Source organism: Ipomoea nil, unplaced genomic scaffold, assembly GCF_001879475.1.
Source record: "Ipomoea nil cultivar Tokyo-kokei standard unplaced genomic scaffold, Asagao_1.1 scaffold0317, whole genome shotgun sequence".
NCBI classification, from domain to species: Eukaryota; Viridiplantae; Streptophyta; class Magnoliopsida; order Solanales; family Convolvulaceae; genus Ipomoea; species Ipomoea nil.
Genome location: NW_017616745.1, coordinates 4,384,094 through 4,400,000, shown reverse-complemented (window position 1 = coordinate 4,400,000; position 15,907 = coordinate 4,384,094). Strand labels below are relative to the sequence as shown.

Sequence of the window (15,907 nt, the reverse complement as noted above, 5' to 3'; positions counted from 1 at the left end):
TATTCATAACAAACTAATTTAATACTTGGTTTAACCATTACTAATAATAATAATAATATTATTATTATTATAACATTTGGAGATCGACACAGTTGTGGCTTTTGCTTATACGAGGTCAGGTCTCTCCTATACTATTATTCATTCAGTATAATTAGATTATTTGTGTCTGACCCGCACGGGCTTAGCTCAATGATTTAGTGGGCAGTATTTGGGATAAGAGACCAATGTTTGAACCTCGGCGGCGGCAGTGTGGGAATTATGTCCAAAGTGAGCAGATTCCTTGTGCGCACCAGCATTTGGCCCTGTTTACTAACTCATTGAGTCACCGTGATTTACATCAATTTACATCCTCGCACATACTCTGTCGGGTTGGAGTGTGGAGACTATGGTTGGGGATTCAACCTTTTGGGATAATATTATTTGTGTCTAACATTCCACACGAAGAAGAAGGATCAAATATGTCCTTAAGACGGCTTATATGACTATTTTCCCTAAATAATATATAGGTCCCACTAACTTGATAAGTCTGAAGGGACGCATTAGACAATTCCATCTATCTTAGGAAGACTTCCACGCTGACACTAACATTAGCGTTGATTTTGGGAGTACAAAACATCTTGAAACAAGTATTTCTGCATAACTATCTTGGATACATCTCCGAAATGGAAGCTTCATTCATCGACAATGGCCGTGACTTGCTTCTAGACTGATCTGCTTCTTGTTCTACTGAAACCGTCATGTCACTTCCACCTTCAAAAATTGTTGGTGGGTTAGGTACCCTCCTAGTAGCAGAATTACTATTCAGCATCAACACAACAGTCGCCATTGTTGGCCTTTCATCCACTCGATCTTGGACACACAACAACCCAACATGGATACATTGGATCACTTCATTTCTTGAATACAAACTTCCAAGACTTTGATCCACCATGTCTAGTGCTGTGTCCGCCCTCCAATGGCTCCATACCTGCAACATTAACCACAATCAAATAATATGGTTTAGTTTAACAGATCGAGATTTTCAGTTTTTCTTATGGGTTTTTGAATATACAGACATAGCTAATAAGATCTTGATGAGGTCCAGTTGATTGCTTGGAGAAAGAACTATTTTTCATTCCTGTTGTAATCTCCAAGAGTAGAACTCCAAAACTAAAAACATCTGACTTCTCAGAGAACATGCCATATAAAACGTACTCGGGAGACATATACCCACTGCAAAACCGTAACATTACATTAAACAGGAATGATAGAACATACAATTAGAGATTACATACATAGTTGAAAAATTAAAACTTACTATGTTCCAATAATTCTATTTGTATTTCCTTGACTTTGATCTACCATTAAAATCCTTGCCAAGCCAAAGTCAGATACTTTTGAGTTCATATCTCTGTCTAATAGTATGTTGCTTGCTTTCAAATCACGATGTATAATTTTAAGATTCGAGTCTTGATGAAGATAAAGGAGTCCACGGGCTATTCCTCTTATGATCTTGTAACGAGTTGACCAATTCAATAGTTGTTTCTTCTCTTGATCTGCATAATAATAATTAACAAATTAATATAAGCCCTCAGATCAAGTCATGTTATTATTTTAATTTAAAGCCCGAAACTAACTGAATAAAAAGTAGTCAAGACTTTTGTTGGGAACAAATTCATAGACGAGTATCTTTTCTCCTCTTTCTAAGCAAAACCCCATCAGCTTTACTAAATTTCTATGCTGGAGCTTGGCGATCAATGCAACCTCATTATTGAATTCTCCGGCTCCTTGTGTTGAACCGCTAGATAGCCTCTTCACCGCTACCTCTTCCCCATTGGGAAGCCTTCCCTTGTAAACAACACCGTATCCGCCTTCACCAATTTTATTATCCAGGGAGAAGCAATTTGTGATAGCTTCAATGGTACTAAAATCATATTGTACTGACTCCTCTGTTATCATTATATATATATATATAATAATTAGTATTACTATTTAATAACAAAGAGGAAAATTATATTGATGAAGATAATCACAATTCACAACCAATCTGCAGGTATTAATTGCATTACCAGAAGTAGTCTCCTTCACAAGTGAAAGGGACTTCTTTGCTCTTTTCATTTTCAAGAAACAGAAGCTAATTACAACGAATAATATTATCCCAGTGACTGATACTACAGAGGCTGCAATAATAATCACTTTTGCAGAAGATTTTCCTTTATTCCCTGCATGAATAGATGGAAATTAAATGGACCTTATTCATAAACAGTGGGAGCGGTATTGAATCTTTGTGTTTCAGAAGATTGAGAAAGTAATTTATGAACAGATACTATACTGTAACAGAATTGAATCACTTGAACAAGCTTAGCTTACCATTGGTGCTAGCAGAACTGGGAACCATAGTTGGTGGAGGGGGCGGAGGAGGATGGATAGCAGGCGGTGGCGGTGCTGCCGCCAAGGCGGAGAGATTGTAGAAAGTGAAGAACTCATACCTAACGTTACAGCTTGGGAACACAGCTCTACCACCTTTGGCTCCTGAACAGCAACTAGGCAGCATTGCAGTAGCATTTCTTAGGCATATCTGACAATCAATGTTAGAAAGGTCTGGGGTACACTGCACAAGACCATAGACTGTATCATAGTCACTAAAATGAGCTTGTGACACTGCAAATTTCTTGTCTGATCCACTGGATGCTGCTCGGGTGATGATCTGATTGAACATGTTTTCCACAAATTGCATATACCCTGGTTTAGTTTGGTTTTCTGGGTTTCTCCCTGTGAACCAGGTCGATTGGTCTAATATCCCCAACATCGACTTCTCCGAGTAACGCAACATACATTCATCGTACCAAATCATAGCCGTCTCTCCATCGCTGCAAAGCTCCAATATCCTTTCACGGGCTTCTCCAACGCAGTCGCCGCAAACGTCCGGGGAAATGTCGCCCCGGCACAAGAACAAGCCGTGAACGGTGCCGACTGTGGTGTGGTAGAAACCATTGGCTCGGGTGGCATTGGAATAAAGATTAGAGAGAAGAACATCAAGGTTGGGTTTATAGGTGGTGTTGGGAGTGTAAGAAGTAGTACTTGTATTTAGGCAGCGAAATTGCTGAAAATTATTCTCAGAGATACCTTTGGTGAGGAAGATCAACAACAACCAAAACCAAACCATGATCGTCATCACATCATATTCAGAGCTGAGGCACATCAGAGTACAGCACCATATAATAAATTTTATGATATGATGTAGGAACCGCGTTAAGATGGAAAATGATAGGAAGACAATTATATAATATTATGGAGAATATAAATAAGTCATTGAACTATTTGGTGTAAATTTATCCATGAACTTGAAAAAAAAATGCAATTAACATTTTTAGCAGGTTAATAACAAATTTGTACGGATTAAAATACCATGTGTATTTTTATTTTTTTTTCCTACTAAGTATTTGACCCTAAAAAATAATAATAAATAAATAAATAAATAAATAACTAAACATTTGACCATCCCACCAAGAGCCGCATATGTATAGACAGACTTGCCAAAAGCAATTGCTTTGAGAGTGGTAACTAGGAGCCTAGGGACAAATTATACCATGGACTATGGTCTAATTTGCATTATGCATTCTGGTCCAAAAATAACCTTGAGATTATGTTTTTGTTGTTGATATATTTTGTATTTACAATTAACGGTTAATTGCATACTCATAATATGGTGTAACATATTATGTGTCTACAGTTAACAATTTATATGTTTATAATTACCACTTTATGTGTTTATAGTTACCATATTGTGTGCCTTCAATTTATTTATTGACACATAAATTGTTAATTTACAAATATAAAAAATATCAACTCTAAATACATAATTTTTGGATTAAAATTCACAATCCAAGATGGATCATGTTTCATAGTATAACCATTGGAATCTATGAGGGTGCATCTTCTTGTCCGAATTCGGAGACATATTAATAATCCATTAACAGCTTAATTTTGGATACTTTTGGTGGGAAAATTCTGTTGAAAATTGGATACCTTACGTAACCCAAAACTAAGCCCAAAATTGGATACCAAGGCAATATAATCATATTTCTAGTCCAAAAAAATGGACCACCTTAAATACGTAGGCAAATTATACTATGCAACATGTCTATCTTACATTGTGGACCATAATTTAAAATGATATTACAATTCACTGATTATGTATTTGTAAATAAATTAAAAGCACATAATATATTAATGGTAGATAGCGATAGTCACATAAAATGCAATTATGTGTCTATAATTAACATATTATTTATCTATACTTCATATATTGTTTGTCTTCAAATTATTTATAAGCACATAATTTATTCACTGAAAATAAATAATATGTTAATTGCTGAGACATAATTTTTGGATCATAGTCCACAATGTAATGTGAACCTTAATCCTTGGTATAACTATTGAAATAAGTAGAACTGTGTGTATATATAAACATATCCTATAATTTTTCAAGTTCGTCATGAGTAATAATTACCTCATGATTTAAAATTCTTACCTCTAACGATAAATCAGATTATTTATATACCCCGCAACACCGAATAATCACATAAAAATTAGATCACATAATTTTAAGTCATGAACAATATTATTCCCCACTAACTGCTTCATGTTAATGGTAATTCCCGACTCAAACCAAGAAGGCCACTATACTGCTCTTATTGAGAGTCGAACTTGAAACTTTGTGGTCACTAAACTAACAACTCGACTAACTTAGCTCAAGTTGCCCCTATTATCAATCATTACACCATCACTAAGGTCCACCTTGCATTGCTATGCCATGGACCATGGTCCCATTACGAGTCAAACTTATGGTCAACTGTTATGCCATGGACCATGGTCCACCTTGCATTGTAGGCTCATATCTAAAAAGACATTCAGAATATATACATTCAGTTAATTGTAATAGATACATAATATGTTAACTATAGTGTTCAGACGATGCCGGTGAATGTTCAAATCCATCAATTGGTGGCTAAGAAATTGTTGAGCGGAAGTCGTTGAAGGGTCAAATCCAGCATCCTGCATCTTGAAAATGTGGTGATATATTAAAAAATAAATGTGGCCTGACTCGCCTCAATTACAAGTTATAATTTTTAATATAATAATAAACGTTATTTGATCCTAACAAGTGACATCAAGAGCAACGTCACGGGTTGATGCTGGGACTGAATCTCGTTTTGGATCAGTGTAACTGTGTAAGGAGGTGCATCTTCTTGTCCGAAATTGGACGGATATTAATAATCCATTAACAGCTTAATTTTGGATAGTTTTGGTGAAAAAAAATCTATCTTAAGCAACCCAAATCTAAGCCCAAAGTTGGATACCAAGGGATAGTTATGCTGTGGGCTCGTGCCCAGCGTGCTTCATGGGCACGGATAACGGTGCTGTCAGGCACCGTTATCTTCCCTCTTTTTTTTTTTTTTTTTTTTTTTTTTTTTAAATTTAATTTCAGACCACTTCGTTATAGGAGCATATATTCACAGCTTTGTGTTCATAATTTCATAACTGTACATTCATAATTTCATAACTGTACATTCATAATTCTATAACTGTACATTCATAATTCCATACTGTATATTCATAATTCCATACCGAACATTCATAATTTTCGAAGCTCTATGTTCATAATTGTAAGTTCATAATTCCATAACTATACATTCATAATTCTTTAACTGTACATTCATAATGTCATAACTGTATATTCATAATTTCATAACGAATATGCCGTTAACGCCGTTTCAAACAAATTTTTTTTTTATAGTTAAAACAACGTCGTTTTTCGTAAAAACGACGCCGTTTTAGCGACGTGCGCACCTTGCAAGGTGCGCACGTGCGCATAGCATAATTTGCCGATACCAAGGCAATCACAATTCTAGTACAAATTTGACTATCTTAAATACGTACGGCTGTCGGGCTGTGTGTATATTATCAGTATATATACACACACATTCATATCCTTGTAATTTTACAACTTTAGAGTGCATGATTATAATTACCTCACAATTATTATTTTTTTTTTATCCATCATCAAATGTTACATGTGATTATTTATGTATCCCACAACACCAAATAATCACATGCATACCTTCAAGCGCGCGCGCACACATACACACACATATATATACATATATAACGGAGTAGTGGTTGTAGGGGTTTCACAAGTGACAATTTCCCTTGAGTCAGCTCTCATACCTTCCGAAGCAAACAGGAATTAATCGGGTGGACTTGAACCGTAAGATAAATCGAAAAAGACTCGAAACACCTTGTGGTTAGAGATAGTTGACAACCCTTATCTTGACATCTAAACTCAAATCAATATCAATTCTAAAATTTAAAACCTATCAAAGCAATTAGAAATGCACTTGCAACAAGTGTTTGCATAAGATTTTTTAAAATCATATTAAGATCCTATTTGGTAAAATACTTAGCCTATCAGTCAATGTTGGCTTATTTATCACTATTAGCTGTTTGATTTGGTTAAACAATTAATATGAGTGTTTGATTAATTAGCTTTTTATAACAACTTATTACGTCAAAATGCTAAAATTCAAAAGCTGCTCAAAATAGCTTTTCGATTAACTTTATGAGAAAGTTATTTTGCATGTAATCAACTATCAGCTCAACCCAATCAATTTACAGCTATTAGCTAACAACTATTTATCAAACACGTTTAAGTAATTGTTCGTAATTGCTAGAGTTCCACATTTCCAAATTATGTTAGAATAATATTTAATTGCAGAGAAAATCATACTTGACTACTTCCTCGTTTACAATATTGCATGTGTCCACATACAAGGTTTTGATCACTATATGATCACCAATAAGATTAAGGGCGTGTTTGGTTCATAGGTTTACACACCAGGAACGAGAATTAAAATCATAGTTAATGTTTGGTGGACAACTTATTAAAATACAACTATGAGATTTGATTACCGTTTTAATTAAAAATCATTCTCTAATTTAAAAAGGTATCATTTTATATTATTGGTAATATAATTTTTAAGTTTGGATTAGTGTTTTTGTTCATAACCAAACATCAATATTAGTAATTGTGCTCAGGTGCGAACCAAACACATCCTACTATTTCTTGGATTCTACAACACGCATTGATCCACCTACCATCGCTGACTACTTGGCTACTTTCTCACTTGCAAAATTGTGCTAGAATAAAGGGTGATATGATCATTATATTGAGTACAAAAATAGAAAAAAAGACTGGTGAAAGAGACTGAAATTAAAGCATACAACTTTTAATTGAATAATTTTCAACGAATTAGAAAGTTTATGACAATGTTATTGGCTGTTTATTGTGTAAGTCACACTAACAATGTTAAGAATTCTAAAGTGTGTCTCAAATCAATTACTTTCTTCAACATATATCGTTAAAGTGGCGAACATTTTACTCTTAACTTGTCGGATTATTTTCAATTAATTCAATAATTATATAAGGAAAACTATGGTTGACTCATGACTATGAAAGTATGAAGTCTTCCCGCCTCCCAACATCATACTCCATATATAGTTTAATCCATATCACCAATCCTATCTATTCTCCTAATTAATTTAGTATTGTACCATTAGTCGCAATGCAAAAGTCAACAAAAATTATATATTTCATGGAGAGAAGAATACTAGAACATATATAGCATTTGATGGCAAAATGAACTCACGTGCGCTGATTTGTATTAATATATTCAAGCAATTTAAAACTTTAAGCAAAGTAAAATAAAATACTTGCCAAACAGGACCATTGTATATATACTGACAACCGAATATAATACAAAATGAGTGAATTCCAAATTTTGGTCCTCCTGTTATAGGGGTCATTTCAATTTTAGTCCACCATAATTATTTTTACCACATTACATCTACTATTATTAAAAGTGTTCCAATTTTAGTCCACGAAAAATCTTAAAATGGATTAACATTGGAACACTTTTAATAATAGTGGACGCAATATGGCAAAAATAATTATGGTGAATTAAAATTGGAAAAGCACCTATAACAATAGGTCCAAAAATGAAATTCATTCAATGTTTTTTTTTTTTTTTTTTAATTTACATTATTGTTTTTTTTTTTTTTTTTCACTTTCTTGTACACTATCCAACAAAAGCATTTTGAAAAGTTGTATTCAGGAGAAATAATGTCATGGCTTCATAGCTTCTTCCTTTGTGGAATAAGATTTTTTTTTTTTTTTTAAAAATACTTTTAGTCCCATAACTAATGGTCCATTTCTATATTAGGTCCCTGATTATTAATTTTTCACATTTAGTCCAACACCTTTTAAAACCTTGTCACGTTTGGTTTTTTAGCCTAATTTTCGGACACTTATGACCATTGTCATAAAATGATAATTGTCTTTTAAAATAAGTCACTTGACTATTATGTATTCATATCAAAATTTTTAGCTGAAAAATGTCATAAAAATGATAATTGTCTTTTAAAATAAGTCATGACTTGATTATTATGCACTCATGTTCAATAACATAGAGATACAAATTTGGCTATTGATCAAAATTTAGATCGAAAGTTCAAATGTGACAATATTTTAAAAATTGTGGGACTAAATATAAAAAAAAAAAAAAAAAAAAAAAATAGTTAGAGACCAAATAGTCATGTGACTAAATGTGAAAAAAAAAAAAAAAAAAAAAAAACTTGTGGAATAATAAGACACATAAATCAAACCCATTGGCAAGTAGATTATATATATATATAAAATAGGCACTAGGAAGCGAAACATGTCATCTTCTGAATCTCCATTTTTGCTCATCTCATCATCAACTCGTTAATCTCCTAAACCCTAACTGGATCTATCATTAAAAAGGAACCAAAATATATATCATGCATCCTCCGATCATTGGATTCTTTGTGTTGATCACCCTCTTCATCCAAACAACCTCCCAACCTGTCAAATACTTTTGCTCCACTTATAATCCCACCACCACTTATGCAGCCAACCTTAATTCTCTCCTCTCCGCTCTTTCTTCCAATGCCAACCGCCAAAACGGTTTCTGCAACTTCACTGCCGGCGCCGGCGATCACGACACCGTGCACGGCCTGTTCATGTGCCGGGGCGATGTCTCAACTGCAGAATGCGAGACCTGTGTAAATCAAGCCTGCACAGATATACCGCTGCTATGCCCCCAGAAAAAGAACGCTATTATTTGGTACGATCACTGTATGTTGCGTTACTCGGAGACGTCGGTATTTGGGATGGCCGGCCAGGCGGCGGTCCAGTTTTCAACGCATAATCCCGGGAACGATACTCCGACGGCTAAGTTCATGGAGCTGGTTGCAGAGAATTTGGATGAGATGGGCACTCGAGTAGCCGGCGGCGGCGGCTATGGATCTGGCAAGAAATTTGCGACTCAAGAAGCTAACTTTACTGCATTTGAGAGGATCTACTGTCTTGGGCAGTGCACGCCGGATCTTTCCGACTCCGATTGCCGGAAATGCATGGAAAGTGCTATCAAAGAAGTAGTTGCAAAAGCAGCATGGGGGAGTAGAACACTCTTCCCAAGCTGTAATGTTAGATATGAGACATATCGATTCTACGATACACAAGGTAATTAAACTCTTAGGATCAAACACTTATCAATGGAAACTTTTCAGAATTCTAAACTTATGTTGATGATGCAGGTAGAAGCAGAAACTCATATTCAAAAGTGATTATTGCCATTGTAGTTCCGGTCATTATTGGAATTATACTCTTCATTGCAGTCTTCTGTTTTGTGAGAATTAGAAATGTGAAGAAACGAAATACCACTACACAGACAACACGTAATATAAATTAAAGCACCAGATTGATCATTGGGATCTAATTTTCTCTACACTTTGCCATTCAAGTTTTGGCAATTTAGACATTGTATTCTCCATCTTTCTTGTAGAAATGACTGGAGTTTCAGCTGAGGAGTCCACATCACAATATGATTTTGCTACCGTTCGAGCTATTACAAATGATTTCTCTCATGAAAGTAAAATTGGCCAAGGGGGATATGGCTCTGTATATAAGGTAATGTCTTTGGCTCAATATGCAATGCAACATCAATATGTTCATTATTTTAGTTTGCTCTAATTGTTTGTTGACTAGTAAATGCTCAGGGACTTCTTCCCATCGGACAAGAAGTAGCTGTAAAACGGCTTTCGAGAAGTTCAGGACAAGGAGCTCAAGAGTTCAAAAATGAGGTTGAAGTAGTTGCCAAGCTTCAACATAGAAATTTAGTAAGACTACTAGGATTTTGCTCTGAAGGAGAAGAAAAGATACTCATTTATGAGTTTGTGCCCAACAAAAGCCTTGACTACTTTTTATTTGGTTTGTTTCCAAACTTAAAAAATCCTTTTTCATTTGTACTTAACTCGGATGTCTATTGCCCAAGACCCGATGTAATATGGGATATATTTTAATATATGTAGATCTTGAGCAACAACATCTATTGGAGTGGTCAATGCGTTATCAAATTATAAAAGGAATAGCACGGGGATTACTTTACCTCCATGAAGACTCTCGTCTTAGAATCATACATCGAGATCTCAAAGCAAGTAATATACTATTGGACGCAAAGATGAACCCTAAAATAGCTGATTTTGGCATGGCAAGAATTGTTGGAGTTGATCAAAGTCAAGGAAGTACAAATAGAATTGTCGGAACATAGTAAGTCATGCAGAATTATTTATCTACATTCTTAGTTATATAGGTTGACAATAACATTTGGATTAAGGTGTATTTTCATTGCAGAAAATGTCTTGAACAAATTGCACTTTTGGTCCTGTGACTATTAGGGTGTTGATAATTTGAGTACGTGACTTTCAAAACTCTCAATTTAGTCCTTTAACTATGTTTTTTTAACAGATTTGGTCCTCCCGGCCAAATCACCGGCGAAATTTCGCCGGAAAAACGTGATTGGGGTCAATTTGTTTTTTTTGAGGGTAAAATGGTCATTTCACTCTCTTCTTCTTCCTTCTCCCCCTTCTTCTTCGTTCTTCTTCTTCGTCGTCGACGTCGGCATGCCGTACATCATCCCACTCCGGCGTCGCTCGTGAACCTCCAGCGACTCATTTCAAGAGGACAAGGATTTGCTGGTGGCGTTGTGGATGAATGTGCAGTAGGAGTCTCCGGTCAATTGACGTTTAAAAAAAAAGGGGAAATCATAATCGACTCCGGGAACCTCGCAGGTAGCTCACTCCGGCGTCGGTCGTGAACCTCCAGCGACTTAGTTCAAGAGGACGAGGATTTGTTGGTAGCGTTGAGGAAGAATGTGCAGAAGGAGTCTCCAGAGCCAAAGCAAGCCAAGGGAGGAAGAAGAGTCGAGGAAGGTGAAGAACCGCCGGAAACAGAGAGAGCTGATGGTGGTTGCTGCCAAGAGGCAAATGATGGCTGCTGCCGCGGCACCTGCGTGCACAGCGAAGGCGGAAAAGATGAGCGGCGGTCCCAGTGTTGGAGTGAATAAATGTGTATTTGATGAACCCCGAGAAGAAAAATGTGAGCTTGGAGAAAGAGTTGTCCATGGTAGAGGCCCAGCAGTTGTTCTTGATGATTCTCTTCCATGGCTTTCGACTTAATTAAGGCTTTCAAATTCTATTCCCAAGTTTTCCGCCTGAAACCTGAGCCATACTATCTGCAACGTGATTCCGGCGAAGAAAAGGGGGAGAAGGAAGAAGAAGAGAGTGAAATGACCATTTTACCCTTTAAAAAAACAAATTGAACCCAATCACGTTTTTCCCGCGAAATTTCGCTGGTGATTTGGCTGGGAAGACCAAATCTGCTAAAAAAAACATAGTTAAAGGACTAAATTGAGAGTTTTGAAAGTCACGTACTCAAATTATCAACACCCTAATAGTCACAGGACCAAAAGTGCAATTTGTTCAAATGTCTTTATTTGAAGCACTATTTTTAATTATATTCCTTAATTATTCTATGTTGTTGCACTAACGTATTGTTTTGTAGTGGTTACATGTCTCCTGAGTATGCAATGCACGGAGAGTTTTCAGTAAAGTCTGATGTATTCAGTTTTGGTGTTCTACTTCTGGAGATTATTGCTGGAAAGAAAAATCGCAGTTTCTGCCAATCAAATAAAGTACAAGACCTTCTTAGCTATGTGAGTTGAAACTTCCATCTATATCTCATCTCTTTGTCATCATGGGGCCAACTTATGAACATCAAAGTGATAATGTTGTAGGCTTGGGAACAATGGAGGGATAGTTGGCCTCTAAAAATACTAGATCCAGCTCTCGGAGAGTCTTATGCAATAAATGAAGTCGTTCAATGTGTGCATATTGGTTTGTTATGTGTTCAAGAAGATGCAGATGAAAGACCTACAATGACAGATGTGATGTTAATGCTCAATAGTTATTCTACGAGCAACTGGTTAGCACCACATCAACCTGCATTTTATCGTAGTGGAAATGAAAAGATGGTGAGAGAGATAAAATTGGATCAATCTATGAGCGTAAATGAAGTATCAATTTCTGAACTCTATCCAAGATAAGGGATATGACCATAGATTTCAAGCATACTAGGATGGAGTGTTGGAAATCCATTCAAACGAGGCAGCAACTATTTCGGCTTCAAACTAGCTTTTCCGTCATTTGTGTACAAAAGTGTGGCAACATGCTTTTTCCACTCCCCTTGTTATGCGTTGGTTTGTGGCTAGAATAAAGAGTGGTGGCTTTAACTTGTAGTATATAAAGGGGTAATACAACACTGTCTAAATGCAAGGAAAAGAATATTCCAATTTCCCTTCTTCCTCTCTCGTATGCCTCTAAAGTCCGAGCAATAAGTGAGGTTCGCCTGCGTGATTGCTAGTGCAAGCTATCCGTAGTAGGTCTGTGTAGCCTGTCGAAAGCGTGCCAGGGTTCTAACTGCACCGTTACCGGGCAAATAACGCTTTTAAGGTAGTGTTTTTATAACACGGCACAGATTTTCTTTCTACCATACACTCATAGTGTCCGTGCTTCTTAAAGGCTTCCAGATCGTGCGTTGACGTTGCTATTTTCGCCAATAGTTAAAAGCGTTATAGTGCAACAGTCAACCTTTAGCATTATGGCACCTTCTGTCATACCGGATCTATCAAAAATCACCGCGCTTGATGGGAAAAATTACAGCAGGTGGGCTCAAAGAATGCTTATTTTTTTTTGAACAACTAAAGTTGGTTTACGTGCTATATTCAGTTGCACCCGAACCTACTCCAACAGTGTTCTCTCCGTTTGGTGCTACAAAATGTAACCATGAACCTGATTACACTCCGGGTGAAGAATCGAGAGAAAGCAGTCCTGAAATAGATTACATTCCGGGTCAAGAACCGGGTGTAACTCTGATTCAATTTAGAAATGACAATGCGGCAGCCAGAGGATATCTGCTGTCACAAATGAATGACGATTTGTTCGACATCTATGTCAAACAAGATTCGGCAAAAGTCATTTGGGAATCACTGTCAGAAAAGTACGGTGCCAATGGAACTAAAAATCAAAGTGTTAGAACCGTCTACAACGAAAGGAGTAGAAAAATCAAGAAGTTTAAAGGAAGGTGTTTTGCGTGCAGAAAGCAAGGACACCGAGCACACCAGTGCTACCATCACAAGGGCAAAACTAGCAAAAGTCAATCTGACAGAGCAAGATGAGTATTGAGTCTCTTTAAATAAATAATTATTTTGAGTAACTATATTTGCTCTAGTTCTAAGGGTTCGCATGAAGTATGGTTGTCTCAGTACTAAATTCTAGTTGAGTTGTCTAGATTTTGATTAGTTAGTAGTACTTATTTCTTTAGTATGTTGAATACTAATGACATTGATTGAAATAATTTGTGCATAGATATTGCTCAAACTTTTTATTAAAGTTATTTATATAAAGAATAAGAGCATATATCATAGGCTTCAATTGTAATTTAATGAGAACATGGGAAAGTCATCCTTCTTGAACACTCTGTCTAGGAAGATGGTTTTTAAGTAAACTTCGGTTTCACCACTCGACCTGGGAGTACTTAAGAAGTAGGGTGTTGATCATGCAGGCTAGTTAGAGCGCCACTTGATCTTCACCTAAAATGAGGATGACTTTCATATGTTGCAAATACAATCAAAGCCTTGCAATAGACGTTGTTGAAGTACTGCAATAGTAATATTGATCTGCATCCTATGAATGCTTTATATGAGTTTTAAATTCCTTAAGGGAAGGAAAAATTGTGCTAGTGGCAACTCTGAAGTCTCATTGTTGAGAGATATTCCGAATAAATATGAGCTCAAACATATTCCTTTTGTATGAGATTAATTTCTTATAAGAATATGATGTGAAATTTGTGATTATGTTGTTCAACTTGATGTAGCATGTAGACAACATTATTTCTATGGCTTACTAACAATGAGCATTTATATATATATTATTTAAACTCTTGGTTGAGTCATATTGAAATACCTATAATTCCTAGTTAAAGGGTAATTGTGATCAATTGAGATAACCAAGTTTGTTGAAATATATTCAACTGTTGAGCATGTATCAGGCAGAGTGCGAAGCTTCTATAATGCTCCACAAAGCAAATCGGCAAAACTCAGTCTACAAAGGAGCAAAAGTTGGGCACCAAAGATCAGTCTGGGTAAGAGATCAAATACATTTGACAAAAATATTTGTAAGTGTTGCATTGTGGGGGTAATAAACTCCATATATTTTCATCAAAAGTTTCTCTGTGGTATTGAGAATAATGATGAAAGAGAATGTGTCATGTTAAACATGAAAATCTCAAGGGATTATTTACGAGTAAACGAAGTACTCGTCAAAGTGCATGTAAGTTTGGTCAAGAGAATCAACTTACTTGAGGGCTAATTATGAGGATTAGTCGTTTACTCATTGGAAGGACTTAAAGTCCAAGTGGTAATAAATTCGTGGTGGATCCCACTTCTATGGTCAAACGAAACCATGAAAAGAGTTACAAAATAGTACACTAGTTGGTCATTCCGACAGTGTGTGTACCTGTGAGGTTGAGCTACAGCTCTTAATGAATTCATAACTCTTTGAGAAAGGGTGGTTTTGTTGAGACAAACTTAATGAATTCACCACATGTGAGGTTGAGCTACAGCTCTTAATGAATTCATAACTCTTTGAGAAAGGGTGGTTTTGTTGAGACAAAGCTAATGAATTCACCGCATAATGACATGAGTACAAAGTGCTCGTGGTGCCCATAGATACTCTGTAGCCCGTCATGGTGGTCTGCGTTGAGGTAGACTTGACAGAGTTGAAGGTCTATCCTAGAATAGACCTAACAGGGGATATCTCAGGGTCAAGAGTATGACCTCACATATTTTAAAGCGACCAAAGCAATTTAAGTGCGTTAAGTTCAAACTTTGTCTATTCGATGAGTTCAAGATCAAATTCACTCCCGTTTAGAGAAGTACTTAATGTCACTATATGACAGTTCAAGTTTTATACACTGGCATGAAAATTTGTTTTGATCGTTGTCAGGCAATGACAGCATCAGCCTAAGTCCCTTTAATGGTGGGGGATTGTTGGGAGCATTTAAAAGGAAAGGCTTCCTTTTGCCTATCCATGTTGTCCCACATTGGAAGTTTAGCCTCTTATACTCAATTGGGATGATCTATGTTGAGATAGACCTAAAGAGATCCCTAACTTGAGTGGAAAAGGGCTACCATGGTCTATGTTGAGATAGACCTAAAGAGACCCCTAACTTGAGTAGAAAAGGGCTAACCGCCTCTTATGAAAGATAATGGGGTTATCCCAAGAAGCTGAGTGGCTAAGAAACATGGTGATAACCGTGTAATTGTGGGGGTGTCCAACACCTTCCTTCATTGTGATTCACAAACTGTCGTTTGCATTGCAAATAACAGCCTATGATAGAAAGAAAAGACTTACAACTGATTTATATCTTTAACTACTCTATAAGCCTTTA

General features: G+C 36.2%; 1 protein-coding gene across 1 annotated transcript; it reads left to right on the top strand.

The window, feature by feature from the left end:
- Positions 1-8,859: 8,859 nt before the first annotated feature.
- LOC109166229 (putative receptor-like protein kinase At4g00960) lies at positions 8,860-12,510 on the top strand. Its single transcript, XM_019315144.1, has 7 exons — positions 8,860-9,583; positions 9,658-9,798; positions 9,906-10,030; positions 10,120-10,330; positions 10,432-10,669; positions 11,963-12,113; positions 12,195-12,510. The coding sequence occupies exons 1-7, from the start codon at positions 8,860-8,862 to the stop codon at positions 12,501-12,503; spliced, it is 1,899 nt and encodes a 632-aa protein (XP_019170689.1). The 3' UTR covers positions 12,504-12,510.
- The last annotated feature ends 3,397 nt before the right edge of the window (positions 12,511-15,907 follow it).